Source organism: Aquarana catesbeiana, linkage group LG04 (assembly GCF_042186555.1).
Source record: "Aquarana catesbeiana isolate 2022-GZ linkage group LG04, ASM4218655v1, whole genome shotgun sequence".
Lineage (NCBI taxonomy): Eukaryota > Metazoa > Chordata > Amphibia > Anura > Ranidae > Aquarana > Aquarana catesbeiana.
In genome coordinates, this window is record NC_133327.1 from 667,931,477 (window position 1) to 667,947,858 (window position 16,382).

Genomic DNA, 16,382 nt, shown 5'->3' on the forward strand with positions numbered 1-16,382 from the left:
CTAAAAGTATGGAATCCAGGGGCTCCAAACCCTCCTAAACCTCGAGGATATATCTTTTAAAAGGCTGACCAGCTTCTCATTTAGCATGAGGTCCACTACCGGGCTTTTCCAGGCAGATGCTCTGGCAAATTTGCAGAAAAACTTGTTTGGCAACACCATCCACAGGTTCATTTAGGCTCCTTTCACACTGGAGAGGGGGCGGCGTCGGCGGTAAAGCGCCGCTATTGTAAGCGGCGCTTTACCGTCGGTACTCGGCCGCTAGCGGGGGGGTTTTACCCCCCGCTAGCGGGCGAGAAAGGGTTAGAAACCACCACAAAGCACCTCTGCAGAGGCGCTTTGCCAGCGGTATAGCCGCGCTGTCCCATTGATTTCAATAGGCAGGAGCGGTGAAGGAGCGGTATACACTCCGCTCCTTCACCGCTCCAAAGATGCTGCTAGCAGGACTTTTTTTCCCGTCCTGCAAGCGCACTGCTCCAGTTTGAAAGCCCTCGGGGCTTTCACACTAGAGACACAGCAGTGGCACTTTCGGGTCGGTTTGCAGGCGCTATTAGCGCAATAGCGCCTGCAAACCGCCCCAGTGTGAAAGGGCTCTAAGGGGGGCAACTTTAGGGTTCTTGAAAATATTTACCATTGTCACTGAATAAATCACAGTATGTACTCTTATGCAGACTTTGGCACACCTCCACCAAGTAAGGTACATTTTATCCACCTGTCCACATCCCCGGGAGCAAAATGAAGAGGACCCCAGGTACATAGTTACATAGTAGGTGAGGCTGAAAAAAAGACACAAGTCCAGCCGATGTGTGTGATTATATGTCAGTATTACATTGTATATCCCTGTATGTTGTGGTCATTCAGGTGCTTATCTAATAGTTTTCTGAAACTATTGATGCTCCCCCACTGAGACCACCGCCTGTGGAAGGGAATTCCACATCCTTGCCGCTCTTACAGTAAAGAACCCTCTCCGTAATTTAAGGTTAAACCTCTTTTCTTCTAATTTTAATGAGTGGCCACGAGTCTTGTTAAACTCCCTTCTGCGAAAAAGTTTTATCCCTATTGTGGGGTCACCAGTATGGTATTTGTATATTGAAATCATATCCCCTCTCAAGCGTCTCTTCTCCAGAGAGAATGAGTTCAGTGCTCGCAACCTTTCCTCATAACTAATATCCTCCAGACCCTTTATTAGCTTTGATGCCCTTCTTTGTACTCGCTCCATTTCCAGTACATCCTTCCTGAGGACTGGTGCCCAGAACTGGACAGAATACTCCAGGTGCGGCCGGACCAGAGTCTTGTAGAGCTGGAGAATTAACGTTTTATCTCTGGTGTTGATCCCCCTTTTAATGCCAATATTCTGTTTGCTTTGTTAGCAGCAGCTTGGCATTGCATGCCATTGCTGAGCCTATCATCTAGAACCCCAAGTTTCTGTCAGTAAATTTTGTAATTAAGTAATTTTTCTCCTTCACTGATGTGCACTGATGAAGCGGCACTTATGTGCACTGATGAGGAGGCATTAATATGCCGCACATATGAGCACTGATAGGTGGAACTGATGGGCGGTACTAATGGGCGACACTGATGGGTATTGATGGACAGCAGTGATGGGCGGGACTGATAGCCAGCAAGGAATGGCATCACTAATGGGCACTGATTGCCGGCACTGATTTGTGGCACTGGTGTCCCTATTGTAATCAGGGCACTGATTACATGTATAGATGTCTCCTGTGAGGAGATTCCGCTGATCGGCTCTCCTCGCTACACACTCTGTCAGTGTGAGGCGAGGAGCGCCGATTACCGGCATCTCCGTGTTTACATGTGACCGGCTGTGATTGGACACAGCCGATCGCATGTTAAAGAACCGCAGACGCGGCTCTTTACAGAGATCGGGGTCAAGCCGTGTTCCACAGGGGCGCGAGAGCGGCCGTTCTGGGAAGGCGTCATTTGACGGTGGGCGGGTGGCAACTAGTTTATTAGTGGCGCTACATTGGCTTTTCTCCAATCCGCTGGTACCATTCCAGTCAGTAGACTCTCACTAAAAGGTCTGGCAATTACTTGACTGAGTTCCCCAAGTACCCTCGGATGCAAGCCATCTGGTCCCGGTGATTTATTAATGTTAAGTTTCCCAAATCTAATTTTAATTCTGTCCTCTGTTAACCATGAAGGTGCTTCCTGTGATGTGCCATGAGGATAAACACTGCAGTTTTGGTTACTGAAGCCCCCCGATTCCCTTGTGAAGACTGAGGAGAAGAATAAATTCAATACTTTTGCCATCTCCCCATCCTTTGTAACCAGATTTTTTTCCGTTTTTTTTTTTTTACAATGCTTTCTTATTCTTGGGGGAGGAGGAGGAGGAATGGACGGTGTCAGTGTTTGTCTTTTTTTTTTTTTTTTTAACTTTGAAATATTTATTACATTTTTTAAATTATTATCATTTTAATTATTATTATTAGAGATGCTCCAAAATTTCAGCCATCTTAACATTTTGGGCGAAAATGGTGTTATCGGCAGAGAGCTATTCAAAGAGAAAAAGGTGCCGATAATGGCACCGAAGACGCGTGCGATTGTGCCACGAATTCACTGTGATTTTTTCTTGAGCTAAAAAGTGCCAATATTGGCCGACAATAAATTCATATTCATTTAAATTGATACTGAATAATATATATATACGGTATATATACACACACACACATATACATATACACACACACACACACACACACACATTATATATATATATACATACATACACACACACACACACACACACAATAACATTTTTATTCTGTGCAGCTCTAAGATCCATTGTTGAAAACATTAAATATTACCAGTGAAAGTATCCATTTTCCAATATAAAAACAGTAAACAAAAAGGTAAACAGTAAAACACCAACACACTGCACAAGAAGAGCAAAGTCAGCCACCTAAAGATCCCCTGACACCAATGACCAGACATTAACACATCAACAGTGACAGTGCAATATGTAAGGATCACATGGTTTACAGGCCTGGATCATCCGTGTACAAGTGTCAGGCTGTTACACTGTCACTGACAACACAATACACTAGGGTTGCACCGATACTAGTGAGTACGAGTACCGATACCCGCCGATACCAATTACCAATACCTTTGTGGTGCAATTTGAGCCAATATAAAATAAATGGGCCCAAATCGCACTGCAAAGAATTGCATGCGACTTGAACAGCAATGTGGTGACATTCCTGTCCGAATCTCATGCGGTTTCCCCGCAGCGCTCATGTGTTGGACCCAAGCTGAAGTCGCTTTTCTTTGCACATGTTTAAAAAAATAATTTTAGGTCACATAAAACCCCCAAACATTATATATTTTCTGAAGGCAGACACCCTAGAGCAGGGGTCTCCAAACTATGGCCTTCCAGTTGTTCATGAACTACAATTCCCATCATGCCATGTCATGTCTGTGAATGTCAGATTTTTACAATGCCTCATGGGACTTGTAGTTACGCAACAGCTGGAGGGTCGTAGTTTGGAAATCCCTGCCCTAGAGAATAAAATAGTGGTAGTTCCAATTGTTTTATGTCACATATTACCACAAAGGTCTAGGAAACAAAATCTCAGTAAAAACAAAAAAAACAAAAACACAGCACACAACACATATTAACCACTTCAGCCCCGGAGGGTTTTATCCACTTCCTGACCAGGCCATTTTTTGCGTTACGGCACTGCGTTGCTTTTACTGACTAATGCGACGTTGTACCCAAACAAAATGTATGCCTTTTTTTCCCCACAAGTAGAGCTTTCTTTTGGCGGTATTTGATCACCTCTGAGGTTTTGCTTTTGTTATAACATTTTGCAAGCAAGTACGTTTTCTCCTTCACTAATGGGTCCCTGATGAGTCTGCACTGATGGGCACTGATGAGGCGGCACCAATGAGGTGGCATTGATAGGCAGCACTGATAGGCATTGAAAAGCTGCTGGGTACTTATGGGTGGCACCAATAGGCGGAACTGATAGGCATCCCTGATGGCACTGGCAGGCATTGCTTTTGGGCACTGATTGGCAAGATGTCTGGGTACTGACTGGCATTCCTAGTGGTCCAGGTGGCATACCTGGTGACCATTCATGATCAGCATCCCTGGTGGTTCTGGGCAGGCATCCACGGGGTGGGGCTGCGCTCATAATCAGCGCAGACCCTCCCCTGTCAAGAGAGCAGCCAGACCGACACCCCACACCATCGATCGCCGGGCTGCGCGCCCATGCAGGCACGCGATCGCGGCTTATCCTGCTGGACGTCATATGACGTCCAGTCAGCATAACTGGACCATTGCCCCGGCCGACTTTTTGTTATAGGCTGGGTGGGAAGTGGGTAATGAGACATCCAGCATGTCTCCCCTGTGCTCCCCTGAATGTAATGTAAATCATTCTGCATTATATTCTTTCCCAGCCTCGATAGACGAGGAAACGGTCAATGCCCCCTCTACCCGGCGGCACCCGCTATGCCGACCTTGCATCCGCAGATGGGCAAGCAGAGCCTGGGATACAAAGCGGGAAAGGGGGTGTTGGGAGTGCCAAGACGAAACTTCTTGTCGCCATGGCGACCTGTGGTTTGTCGAGCCCCCGAGTTACATTTTTAGGCATCCCCTGCAATAGGAACTTCAGTTTTGGTAAAATACGCCCCAATGGTTAAATGCTCCTAAAGGGATACAGACCCTGCAACTGTTCTCATTAGAAAACAGAGTGCACCAGTTGATTATAATAAACCAGACCCTCCCGTTCAGATTCAGTTTGCAAAGAGCATAGTGAAACAAACCGCTTTTTCTCTAGAGCAGAAACAGGTAGGAATCCGCTACAAAGCATGTTAAAACCCTTGCAATGTACCTCGTTCACCCAGAAAAAATTGTTTCTTTCTAAACAAAAGTGAACATCCCTCTTCCCTCCCATGAGATCTACTACAATACAAATCTTATAAATAGTAAATTATAATAAACAAAACTGTTATTTTATCTCAGAACAAGATCCATCCAGCAGAGAAGGTCACACAGTACAACTGGTCACAATGACAATCAGCAGCTATATTTACCGGCTGCACGATGGATGAAAAGGTCACACACCATAGTGAAAGTTGGAATGAAGGAGGATGATATTAGAAGGAAAATGATTTATGTCAATGAAGAAAACAGCTATTAATGACCAGAAGCAAACCGCAAATCATGGCACTCTTCTGGGAGGTCAAATATGAACATTTACTTGTACTGTAAGAATTATTCCAAGAATGGGTGTAATGCAAACACGCTGTCATAACCGCAACAAAACAGACCAACCATGCCAGAAGGTGAACAAGCTTAGGAGATGCCAACATTATAGTATTAGACTGAGGAGCAAGCAATGTACTAAGAGGATGGTTACAGAGCTGTGCCAGTTTAATTATGGGGGTCCTCTGGATCCATACTTATTTTTCCATATACAGTGGGTATAGAAAAGAATCACCCCCCTTTTACAATAATCACATTTTGTTGCTTTGTAGCTTGAAATGAAGACAGACACAGTTTTTGTCTTATCCAGCTGTATTCAGCAACTTATAACATCCAAGAGAGAGATATAACACCAACATGTCAGGAAAAATTAAAATTAAATTAAAAAAAAAAAAAAAAAACAGAAATCACTGAGTTGGAAAAAGGATCACCCCCTTATGTCAGTATTTTGTTGGACCCCCCTTTTGCTTTAATTACAGCCTTAAGTCCCCTTTCACACTTATACGACTTGTCCCGCGATTTTGTGCTGCAAAATTGTATGAGAAGTCATTATCCATGCTTTTCAATGACTACCATTCATATTGGCACGACTTTAAGTTGTGCCAACTTCAAAGTAGTCCCTGCACTACTTTGGTCCAACTTCCATGCGAGTTGTGCTCCATAGACCTCAATGTTAAACCCTCAAGTAGCATGCAAATCATACCTGAATAATATAGACACGATTTCAGCACTACTTTGTAAGCACAAGCTGAGAATGGTTAATGCCAAAGTTGTGGCAAAGTCGTACAAAGTAGTACTGCGGCAAAATCGCGGTAAAATCACAGCAAAATCGCAGACGTGAAATCGCGGTAAAATCACGCTACTTTGAAATCGCACAAGTGTGAAAGGGGCCTAATGCCGCGTACACACGACCGGACTTTACGGCATACTTGGTCCTGTGGAGCGGAGTTCGGACAATACGATCGTGTGTGGGCTCCAGCGGACTTTTTTTTCCAGAAAAGGTCGACGGGCTTAGAAATGAAACATGTTTCAAATCTTTTCGACGGACTCGGGTCCGGTCGAAAAATCAGCTCATCTGTATGCTAGTCCGACAGACAAAAACAGACGCTAGGGCAGCTATTGGCTACTGGCTATCAACTTCCTTATTTTAGTCCAGTGTACGTCATCACGTACGAATCCATCGGACTTTGGTTGATCGAAAAGTCCGTCGGACAAAGTCTGCCGTAAAGTCCGCTGGTGTGTACGCGGCATTAGTCTTTTGGGATTTGTCTCTACTAACCTACTTTGCACATCTAGACTTTGCCCGCTTTTCTTTGCAGAACTGCTCAAGTTCAGTGACATTTGACGGTGACCGTTGTGGATGAGCTGTCTTTAAAAGGGGTTGTAAACCCTTTGTGTTTTTTCTGCATTAAGGTGAAAAAACTTCTGACAGTGACCAGCCCCCCCGTTTTATTCACCTGAGCCCGTTCGTTCTCTCGGCGGAGACGCGCTCTACCCGGGGTTCTCGGCTTTTGATTGGATAGATTGATAGCAGCCATTGGCTCCCACTGCCGTTAATCAAATCCAATGACACAGGCGCTGGGGGGGCGGGGCCGAGTCCGGCATTCTGTGTCTATGCACGCAAATACTGGACTCGGGAGTGCGCCCGCAAGGTATCCCCCCAGGGAGAGAGCTTCTCCTAGGGGGTTTACCAATGCGAGGAGGAGCCACGAGCACCGTTGGTGGACCCCAGAAGAGAAGGATCGCTGTCACACTGTGCAAGGGTGTATGAATGCGCACCCCATGCAAGGGCCCATCTTTGTCCACACACAAGTGTTTTGCGCATCCCTGTGCAGGTGGTTCCATTCATGTTAATGGGGACACAGCCTCTGCTCCAAAATTTGACATCCATGCAGGTGAACGGCCCTGAACACGCACACTGCCTGCATTTCAAGCTGTACAAAGATATCAAATTGAAAGCAGCAGCTGTGTCCATGTACCTGCCACATCCCAATAGACATAAATTTGACTGCATGCACAGAACACTTGTGTGGGCAAAGATGGCCTTTGCATGCGGTGCACATTCATACGCCCTGTGTGAGCGAGGCCTAAAAGTTGTCAGGTTTCATAAAACCTCCCTTATCTTAGAACTACAATGGATCATATGTAAGCTCATGTACACAGGGCGCAATGGCTGTATATGGTAAGGGAGGAGCTTCTTTCTGCTCCCATTGGTCAGCGGTGTTTGGGTACATCAGTGGTCAGCATCCTGTACAAGTCAATGACAGGCTGACAGATACTGCGGCTGTACACACATCAGAGCTTCTACGTGGAATAAATAAAAATAAACTTTCTGGGATTGCTTTACTAAAACTGGGGAGTGCAGCTCTGCATAGAAACCAATCCGCTTCCAGGTTTCTTTTGCCAAAGCTTAACCGCTTCAGCCCCGGAAGATTCTACCCCCTTCCTGACCAGAGCACTTTTTGGCGATTCGGCACTGCGTTGCTTTAACTGACAATTGCGCAGTCATGCGACATTGCACCCAAACAAAATTGACAGCCTTCTTTTCCCACAAATAAAGCTTTCTTTTGGTGGTATTTGATCACCTCTGTTTTGTTTTTGCACTATAAACAAAAAAAAAAAGGAGCGACAATTAAAAAAAAAAAAAAAAAAAAAAAAAAAAGCAATATTTTTTACTTTTTGCTATAATAAATATCCCCCCAAAATATATATAAAAAACATTTTTTTCCTCAGTTTAGGCCGATATGTACTCTTCTACATATTTTTGGTTACAAAAAAAAAAAAACGCTGCTATAAGCGTATATTGATTGGTTTGCGCAACAGTTATAGCGTCTACAAAATAGGGGATAGATTTATGGCATTTTTATTATCAATTTTTTTTTTTTACTAGTAATGGCAGCAATCTGCGATTTTTATCATGACTGCGACTTTATGGCGGACACAATTTTGACAAATTTTTGGTACCATTGGCATTTATACAGCCATCAGTGCTATAAAAATGTATTGATTACTGTAAAAATGTCACTGGCAGGGAAGCGGTTAAAACTAGGGGGGCGATCAAGGGGTTAACTGTGTTCCCTGGTGTGTGTTCTAACTGAAGGGGGGAGGGGACTGTGTAGGAGAGATGACAGATCGCTGTTCATAGTCTGTATGAACAGACGATCTGTCTCTTCTCCCCTCAGAGAATCGGAAACTGTGGGTTTACACACACAGATCCCGACTCTCCGTGTGTCAGCGGCGATCGCGGGGGCCCGTCGGTGATCGTAATCGCTGGGTATTCGCAAGCAGCGGCGCGCGCCCCTAGTGGCCACAGGGTGAAGCGACGTAACATAACGTCGTTTCGCCCAGCCGTACCATTCTGCCGCAGTACAACTTCGGCGGCTGGTCAGCAAGAGGTTAATTGAAGAAGCTGAAGTTAGAAGCTGATTGGCTCCCATGCAGAGCTGCACCAGATTTTGCACTCCCCAGTTTTAGTAAATCTACCCCTAGGTTTATAAAACGGGTAGAGAAAGAATAAGTCATCCCATACAGGTAAACACGGCCCTCCCCCCGAGCATGCATTGGTACGCCCCATGTGAATGAGGCCTTACTTCCCCCATACACTTATCTTTTTGTATCACTTGCCTTTCCCATTTAGATTGTAAGCTCCCATCAGCAGGGACCTCCTAACCATCATGGTGAACCCTCTCCAGGCTCCTTTGTCCCAACTCAGTGGCCCTGTGGGTGCTGACTGGGAAGAGCCTGTACTGGCTTGATGCACTAAATCCAGCAAAGAAGATATCCTGAACGCTAGGGTTGCACCGATACCGGTTAATCTTACCGGTGAGTACGAGTAGCGATGCTTTCGGTCATGTACTCGCTGATACAGAGTATCGATTCCTTTGCGGTGCGATTTGAACCCATACAAAAGAAATGGGCTCAAAGCAAACTGCAAAGAATTGCATGCGAATTGAACAGGAATGCGGTGCGATTCCTGACTGATTTGCATGCGGTTTCCCGTTAGCACTCCTGTGTGAACCCAGGCTGAAATCACTATCACAAGCCTGGGTTCACAAAGGAGCAATGTGCAGGAAACCGCATGTAATTTGGGCAGGAATCGCACCGCATTTTTGTTCAAATCACATGCGATTCTTTGCAGTGCGATTTGAGCCCATTTATTTTATATGGGCAAAAGGTATTGGTTTCACGTATCGGAGCATTTTCACGAGTACAACTACTCACACAAAAGTTTACATACTGGTATTAGTGCAATCCTACCAAATGCTGCACACCAACATGCCCGACAGTCGCTTAAGTGAAAGCACCTCCATGACTAAGCCCCCTGGGTGGGACGAAACGCATTTGGAAGGGCCTGGACAGAGCTTTCACTCAAGCCACTGTCGGGAATGTTGGTGTGTGGCGTTCAGGACATCTCCTAACCATTACGTCTTGATTTGTACTGTAACTGCACTCTTTCCATATTGTAACGCAATGTGCAAATTGTTGCAGCTAAATAAATCCAAAATAACAATAATAAAAGTTTTCTGCAGTTTGAATTGGAAATGATCCATTACACCCATGTTCATGTATTAGAATTGTGAGATAAACTCATTTTGTTCCATTTATTCTAAAGATAGATTCAAAGGATTGTAATGTTATACACCTCGGCCAGAAGAGTCACAGGCGCCATGATTACATTACTTCTCTGTATGAAGCCTGTTCAGTGTTTGAAGGCCTCACTGTCCGTTTCACTTACTTAAAGTGTTACTAAACCCAGGACCCTGCATTCACTATATCTGATCCCTACAGAATAGGGAAACGCAATTATTTTAGTAAGTATAAACTGCTAAATACCTTTTCTCATCAACAGTATATAGTATTCATGTGACTTCTATCAGTGTCTGGATAAAGCTTGTAGGAGGAGTTTTCATTCCCCTCTGACTGTCCTATGAGGCTGCAGGACCCCTGACCCTCTGTCTGGACAGTGCTGATTGGGCCTGTGCTGATCACATCCCCCCCCCGCGCAAAAAAAAAAATTAAAAAAAAAAAAACAAAACCTCTCTAGCAAAACACACAAAAAGGAGCATTTGCATTATGTCCAAGGCTCTGTTCTGTCAGCAGATAAATTAGGGACAGTGGAAGAAGCGGAGGATCAGAGAGGGCACTATCAAACAGCCTTTTTAAACAATGCAGAGGATTAACCCCTTAGGTCCCACATGTTTTACTGCATATACAGACTGATATTACTGTTGTGGGTTTATTAACACTTTAAGATGCCGGTGCCTGGACCCGAAGCCAACTGAAAAATTGGCTGGGGTGAGCACATTGCTAGATCTCTGGACAGGTAGACAGGTAAGTGTCCTTATATTAAACGTCAGCAGATAAAATATTAGTAGCTGCCGACTTCATTTTTCTGGGGGAGACTCCTCTTTAACCAAAGAAAAGACGGCTACAGTGCAGTCGTCCAGTTCTGGCAGGGCATCTACTGACATCTTCCCTTTAACACCCATCCCCCCAGGTGAGCTCTGTGATCGCTGTGTCCTGATCAAGGTAAAGGGACAAACACTTCACCCTTTACCATGTGATCAGCTGTGTCCAATCACAACTGATCCTATGTAAGCAAATGTCAGTTATCAGCATTTCCTTTCCTCAGTGCTGTCACTGTGTGAGCAAAAGAAAGCCAATAATCGGCTCTCCTGTGAAAACACACATTTAGACCCCTTTCACACTGAAACGGTTTGCAGGTGCTATTGCGCTAAAAACAGCGCCTGCAAACCGACCCGAAACAGCCGCTGCTGTGTCTCCAGTGAAAGCCCCGGGGGCAGCCTCCCCCATACCCGTCACTGCAGCCTCAACCCATACCCGTCACTGCAGCCTCAACCCATACCCGTCACTGCAGCCTCAACCCATACCCGTCAGGCTGCATTCACACCACAGCATATCGTTTTCAGGCTGTAAGTCGTGCGATTTTAGCAGCGACTGACGTGTTTTTGTCACAATTTTGTACAGGTCAAAAGGTCATCACTGTAAAAAGCAGAAAACCGCCTGTAATCTGCCTAAAAAAAAAAAAGCTCCAGAACTTGTTTGGCTTCAGGCGTTTTGGAGTGGAGATGTGAACCATCTCCATAGAAAAGCATTGATTATTTTCCCCCCTCCAGCGTTTGAGCGTCAAGCTTCAAAACGCTCAGGTGTGAATGCAGCCTCAGTGTAGCCTCATCAATGCAGCCTCATCTGTACCCATCAGTGCAGCCTCATCAGTGAAGAAGAATTATTTATTTGTAAAATTTTACAACAGAAATAGTTATAAGTGGATTCCTTGGGTGAAGTGTGAGTGTGAAGACAGCAGTACTTTGCAGGGATGATGATGCACGGGGGGTCACTCCAAAGGATGAAAGAGGCAGTAACACATGGCAGCAAACAGCATCCACCTTGCTGAAGTCAAATCATCATTATCAATATAGTAATAATATACAAGGCTCAACAAACATCAGGCACCAAGTCACCAAGAGGACTAGAAATTGCGTCCTGACGCCTGGGCTTTTGTTAGCCCATTCACTGTTTTTGGGATGCATAGTTTGTATCGCCCAACACCCGGGACAAGCGGTTCCGAGCACCGGGTAAGTAGATTTTTTTCTGCATTTAGCCCTGCTACGGGCAAACAACAGGGCTCACTTGTTAGGTGGAAGAATTTGGACGGCTCTGCTGCCACCCAATTGCTTCCACTCACACGGGTAAAGTGCCCCCCTCCCCTGCTATGTATCCCAGGCTCTGCCTGCCCATCTGTAGGCCCAGCATAGCGGGCACTGCAGTATAGAAGGGAGATAGGAGAGTGGACACACGTGCTTTTCAGCCACAGAAGCTGCCATCTTAGCCTCTAAACTGTAACTGCCATGATGCTACCCATGTGATCAGTTATGACAACAGCCATTTGAAGGTTTGACAGTTTGGATTAGAGCACAAGCAAATGTGACAGTTGGCAATCCCGAGAACATAACTGTTTTTTGAAATTATTAAATCAATGGGTTTAGTTCTGCCTTAATTTCTTTGTTCTTGAGGTTCCACCAATCATACTAAGGGCATTAGTTATCTGCCCCATCGACCCTCCCCCCCCATCTTACTTTCATTTTTTTGATGGTTCACCCTACCCTAAAATTAACCAGAGCCATTTCCAATTTCATTTAGCTGGCTTGCCTGCTCTGTGGCAACCCTCTGCTGTATCTCTATAAGTTCCCTTAGGCCTGATTCGGTACCATATCTAAATCATAACCCGCACATGCAAACCGATTGTTGAGTGTATATTAAGCTAACGACACCCCGCAATCAGTTTGCAAAACGCAGTGCGATTCGCAGAATTAGATCGCATTCACACCCATGCGATCCAATTCTGATGTGGACGAAAAAAGGCTCCTGCACCAGTTTGGTGTGAATGCGGTGCGATTCGAGACATACAAATCCAAGGCTCAAATCGCACCCCAGAGCCGCTGCATGTAATTCACACAGGAACGCGCTGCGATTCCTGTGCCAAGATGACATGCGGTGTCTCACACTGCAGCAGTGTGAACCCAGACTAAGACTATTTCTTTTCATACCGTGAAGTGTAATTCTTTGATCTGTTAAACAATAGTGGTGTACCCTCTTCTGTACACACCTATATTTTCCATGTCTTTTGTAAGTGTATTTAAAAAAAAAATATATATATATATATATATATATATATATATATATATATATATATATATATATATATATATATATATATATATATATATATATATATATATAATAATAATACTAGCTGTGGCAACATCTCAGCAATACACACACACACAGGGGTCACTCCATAGGAAGAAAGGGGCAGTAACCCATGGCAACCAACATTCACCTTGCTGAAATCAAACAATTATTATTAGTAGTAGTGATAATGATGGTGACAACAACTCAGCAATGCACACACACACACAGGGGTCACTTCATAGGAAGGAAGGGGCAGTAACCCATGGCAACCTGCATTCAAGTCAAATCATCAGTAATAATAATGAAAACAATACACACACACACAGGGGTCACTCTGTAGATAGGAAGCGGTAGTAACCGACCAATAAACTTTCCCTTGCTAAAGTCAAATCAATATTATTGTTGTTAGTAGTAGTAATAATAATAATAATAATAATAATAAACAACAATAAAAATCAATAATATTATTAGTAATAAATATATTTGATTATATCTAATACTGTAGTTTGTGTCCTTTCCTTCCAGTGGTGTGACCCCTGTGTGAGCATTGCTCTGTTGTGGTCATCACCACCATTATTGTTTATTATTATTATTATTATTATTATTAATGGTGGCGACGACCACAACAGAGCAATGCTCACACAGGGGTCACACCACTGGAAGGAAAGGACACAAACTACAGTATTAGATATAATCAAATATATTTATTACTAATAATAATAAATAATAATAATAATAATGATGATGACGATGAACACAACAGAGCAATGCACACACAGGGGTCACAAACTCACAGCAAGCAGCGATAGTAATTGTTGTTGTAGTTTTTATTACTACTACTAATGATTTGACTTCCACAAGGTGAATGTTGGTTGCTATGGATTCCTGCTCATTCCTTCCTATGGAGTGACCCCTGTGTGTGTACACTGCTGTTGTTGTCACAACCATCATTGTTATCATAATTATTATGATTACTATAATAATAATGATGATGATGATTTGAGTTCAGCAAGGTGAATGGGGTTTGGTGCCATGCGTTTGAGCCTCTTCCATTCTTATGGAGTGACCCCTGTGTGTGAATTGCTGTGCTGTTGTCACCAATAAGGATGAGCTCCAGGGTGTTCGCAAACCGCACGTGCCGAGCCCACCAGGAAGTCGGCACTACGGAGCGCTAATCACAGGCAGGGAGACATTTCCCGATCTCTGTATCCGCTCATCAGGACAATGTCTCACTGCCTGTGATTAGCGCTCCGCAGTGCTGACTTCTTGGCGGGCTCTGCACGTGGGGTGTGCGAACACGCCGCTCATCCTTGGTCACCAATATAACTATCATCAGAGTATAATAATAATAATAATAATAATAATAAATGATGGATGATGATTTGACTTTAGCAAGGTGAATCTTGGTTGTCCTATGTTACTATCCCTTCCTATGGGGTGACCCCTGTGTGCACATTGTTGATTTGTTGTCACCACTAGTATTGTTATTGATATTATTATTAATAACAACAATAATGATTTGACTTCTCAAAGTGAATGCTGGTTGCCATGGGTTACTGCTCCCTCCTTCCTATGGAGTGACCCCCTGTGTGTGTGTATTTCTATTGCATTATTACAACGTCGTAGCAATGCACACACAGGGGGTCACTCCATAGGAAAAAAGGGGCAGCAACCTATAGCAACCATAATTCACCCTGAGAAGTCAAATCATCACCGTGATGATGAGAATAATGGTTATGGTGGTGACAACAGCAATGTGCACACAGGGGTCACTCCATAGGGAGGAAGGGGCAGTAACCCACGGCAACCCTCATCCATCTCGAGAAGGCAAATCACCATGATCACTATTATTATTATTAGTAATAATAATGCCAATGATGGTGATGACAATGTGCACACACACAGGGGTCACTCCCTAGGAAGGAAGAGGTGGTATCCCAACTCAATGCACCTTGAGAAGTCAATTCATCAATATCACTATTATTATTAGTAGTAGTGATGATGACGACAGTGATAACATCTCAGCAATACACACACACAGGGGTCACTCCATAGAAAGAAATGGGCAGTAACCCATGGCAACCAACATTCACCTTGCTGAGGTCTGATCATTATCATCATTACTATTATTACTACTTCTAATAATAATGATCAGACCTCAGCAAGGTGAATGTTGGTTGCCATGGGTTACTGCCCCTTCCTACCTATGGAGTGACCCCTGTGTGTGTGCGCATTGTGGATTTGTTGTCATCATCATTATTATGAATAGTGATGATGATGATTTGACTTCTCATGGTGAATATGGGTTGCCATTGGTTACCGCTTCTCTTCCTATGGAGTGACCCCTGTGTGTGCGCATTGCTGAGTTGTTGTCACCACTAGTATTGTTATTAGCAGTAGTAATGATAATAACAATACTAGTGGTGACAACAACTCAGCAATGCGCACACACAGGGGTCACTCCATAGGATGAAGCGGTAACCGATGGCAACCCATATTCACCTTGAGAAGTCAAATCATCATGATCGCTATTAGTAGGGATGATGATGATGACGACAACAACAACAAATCACCAATGTGCGCACACAGGGGGTCACTCCATAGGAAGGAAGGGGCAGTAACCCATGGCAACCAACATTCACCTTGCTGAAATCAAATAATAATCATTATTATTATTATTAGTAGTATGAATACTAATAACACGAGTGGTGACAACAGCTCATCAATACACACAACACAGGGGGTCACTGTACAGGAAGGAGGTGTCGGTCGCCCATAGCAACCATCCTTCCCCCCCCCCCCCCCCCTGCAGTGCCCTCTGCGCCCCCCTTCTCCCCTCCCCCACTCACGTGTTCAGCTTCCTGCTCCAGAACAGGACCCCCGGCCACAGCTCCCGGAGGTGCACGGCGCGGCCCAGGCTGCTCTTGATGCCGGCCAGCAGCCGGTTGGACTCCTGGTCCAGGCGATCAGCGTAGGGCAGCAGCCGGTTGTAGACGATCTCCTTCTGCAGGCTGAAGCCCAGGCGCTCCGTCCTGTCCTCCCTGGCGCCCATGGCGGCGGCGGTGCCCGGTGCCCTCTGTCTCCCTGACAGTTCCCTGTGCCCCGGCCTCGGACTCCTCTGCCAACTCTCACTCTGTCTGCCGGTGACGAAGCAACCAATAGGGTGGGCACTGACGTCACCCACGAGGGCTTCACGGCGTCACTTCCGCCCCTCACTCCGAGCCGCGTGTGTCGTCATCCCAGAGAGAGGGGGGGGGGGGGGGTCACGTGATGATCAAATGTCCTGTTCTAGTCAGAGCGGCATCAGTTCTAGATCGTTCCTAGAAACAGTTATGTGGAGTGACCAATCAGATTCTGTTTTCAGCTTTTGATCATACTTGATATGATTGTAGCAGCTTTTGATCATGAAAGCTAGAAGCTGATTGGTTGTCCTTCATGCGGAAGA

The 16,382-nt window shown here is 44.9% G+C and overlaps 1 protein-coding gene across 1 annotated transcript in view; it reads right to left on the reverse strand.

Annotated features, from left to right (window-relative positions):
* PSME4 (proteasome activator subunit 4) overlaps window positions 1-16,132 on the reverse strand; it is a 201,664-nt gene extending 185,532 nt beyond the window's left edge. Inside the window, 1 exon segment of the mRNA XM_073628566.1 lies at window positions 15,787-16,132. Coding sequence (XP_073484667.1) covers window positions 15,787-15,989 — 203 coding nt within the window. The 5' untranslated portion in view covers window positions 15,990-16,132.
* Window positions 16,133-16,382: the final 250 nt, after the last annotated feature.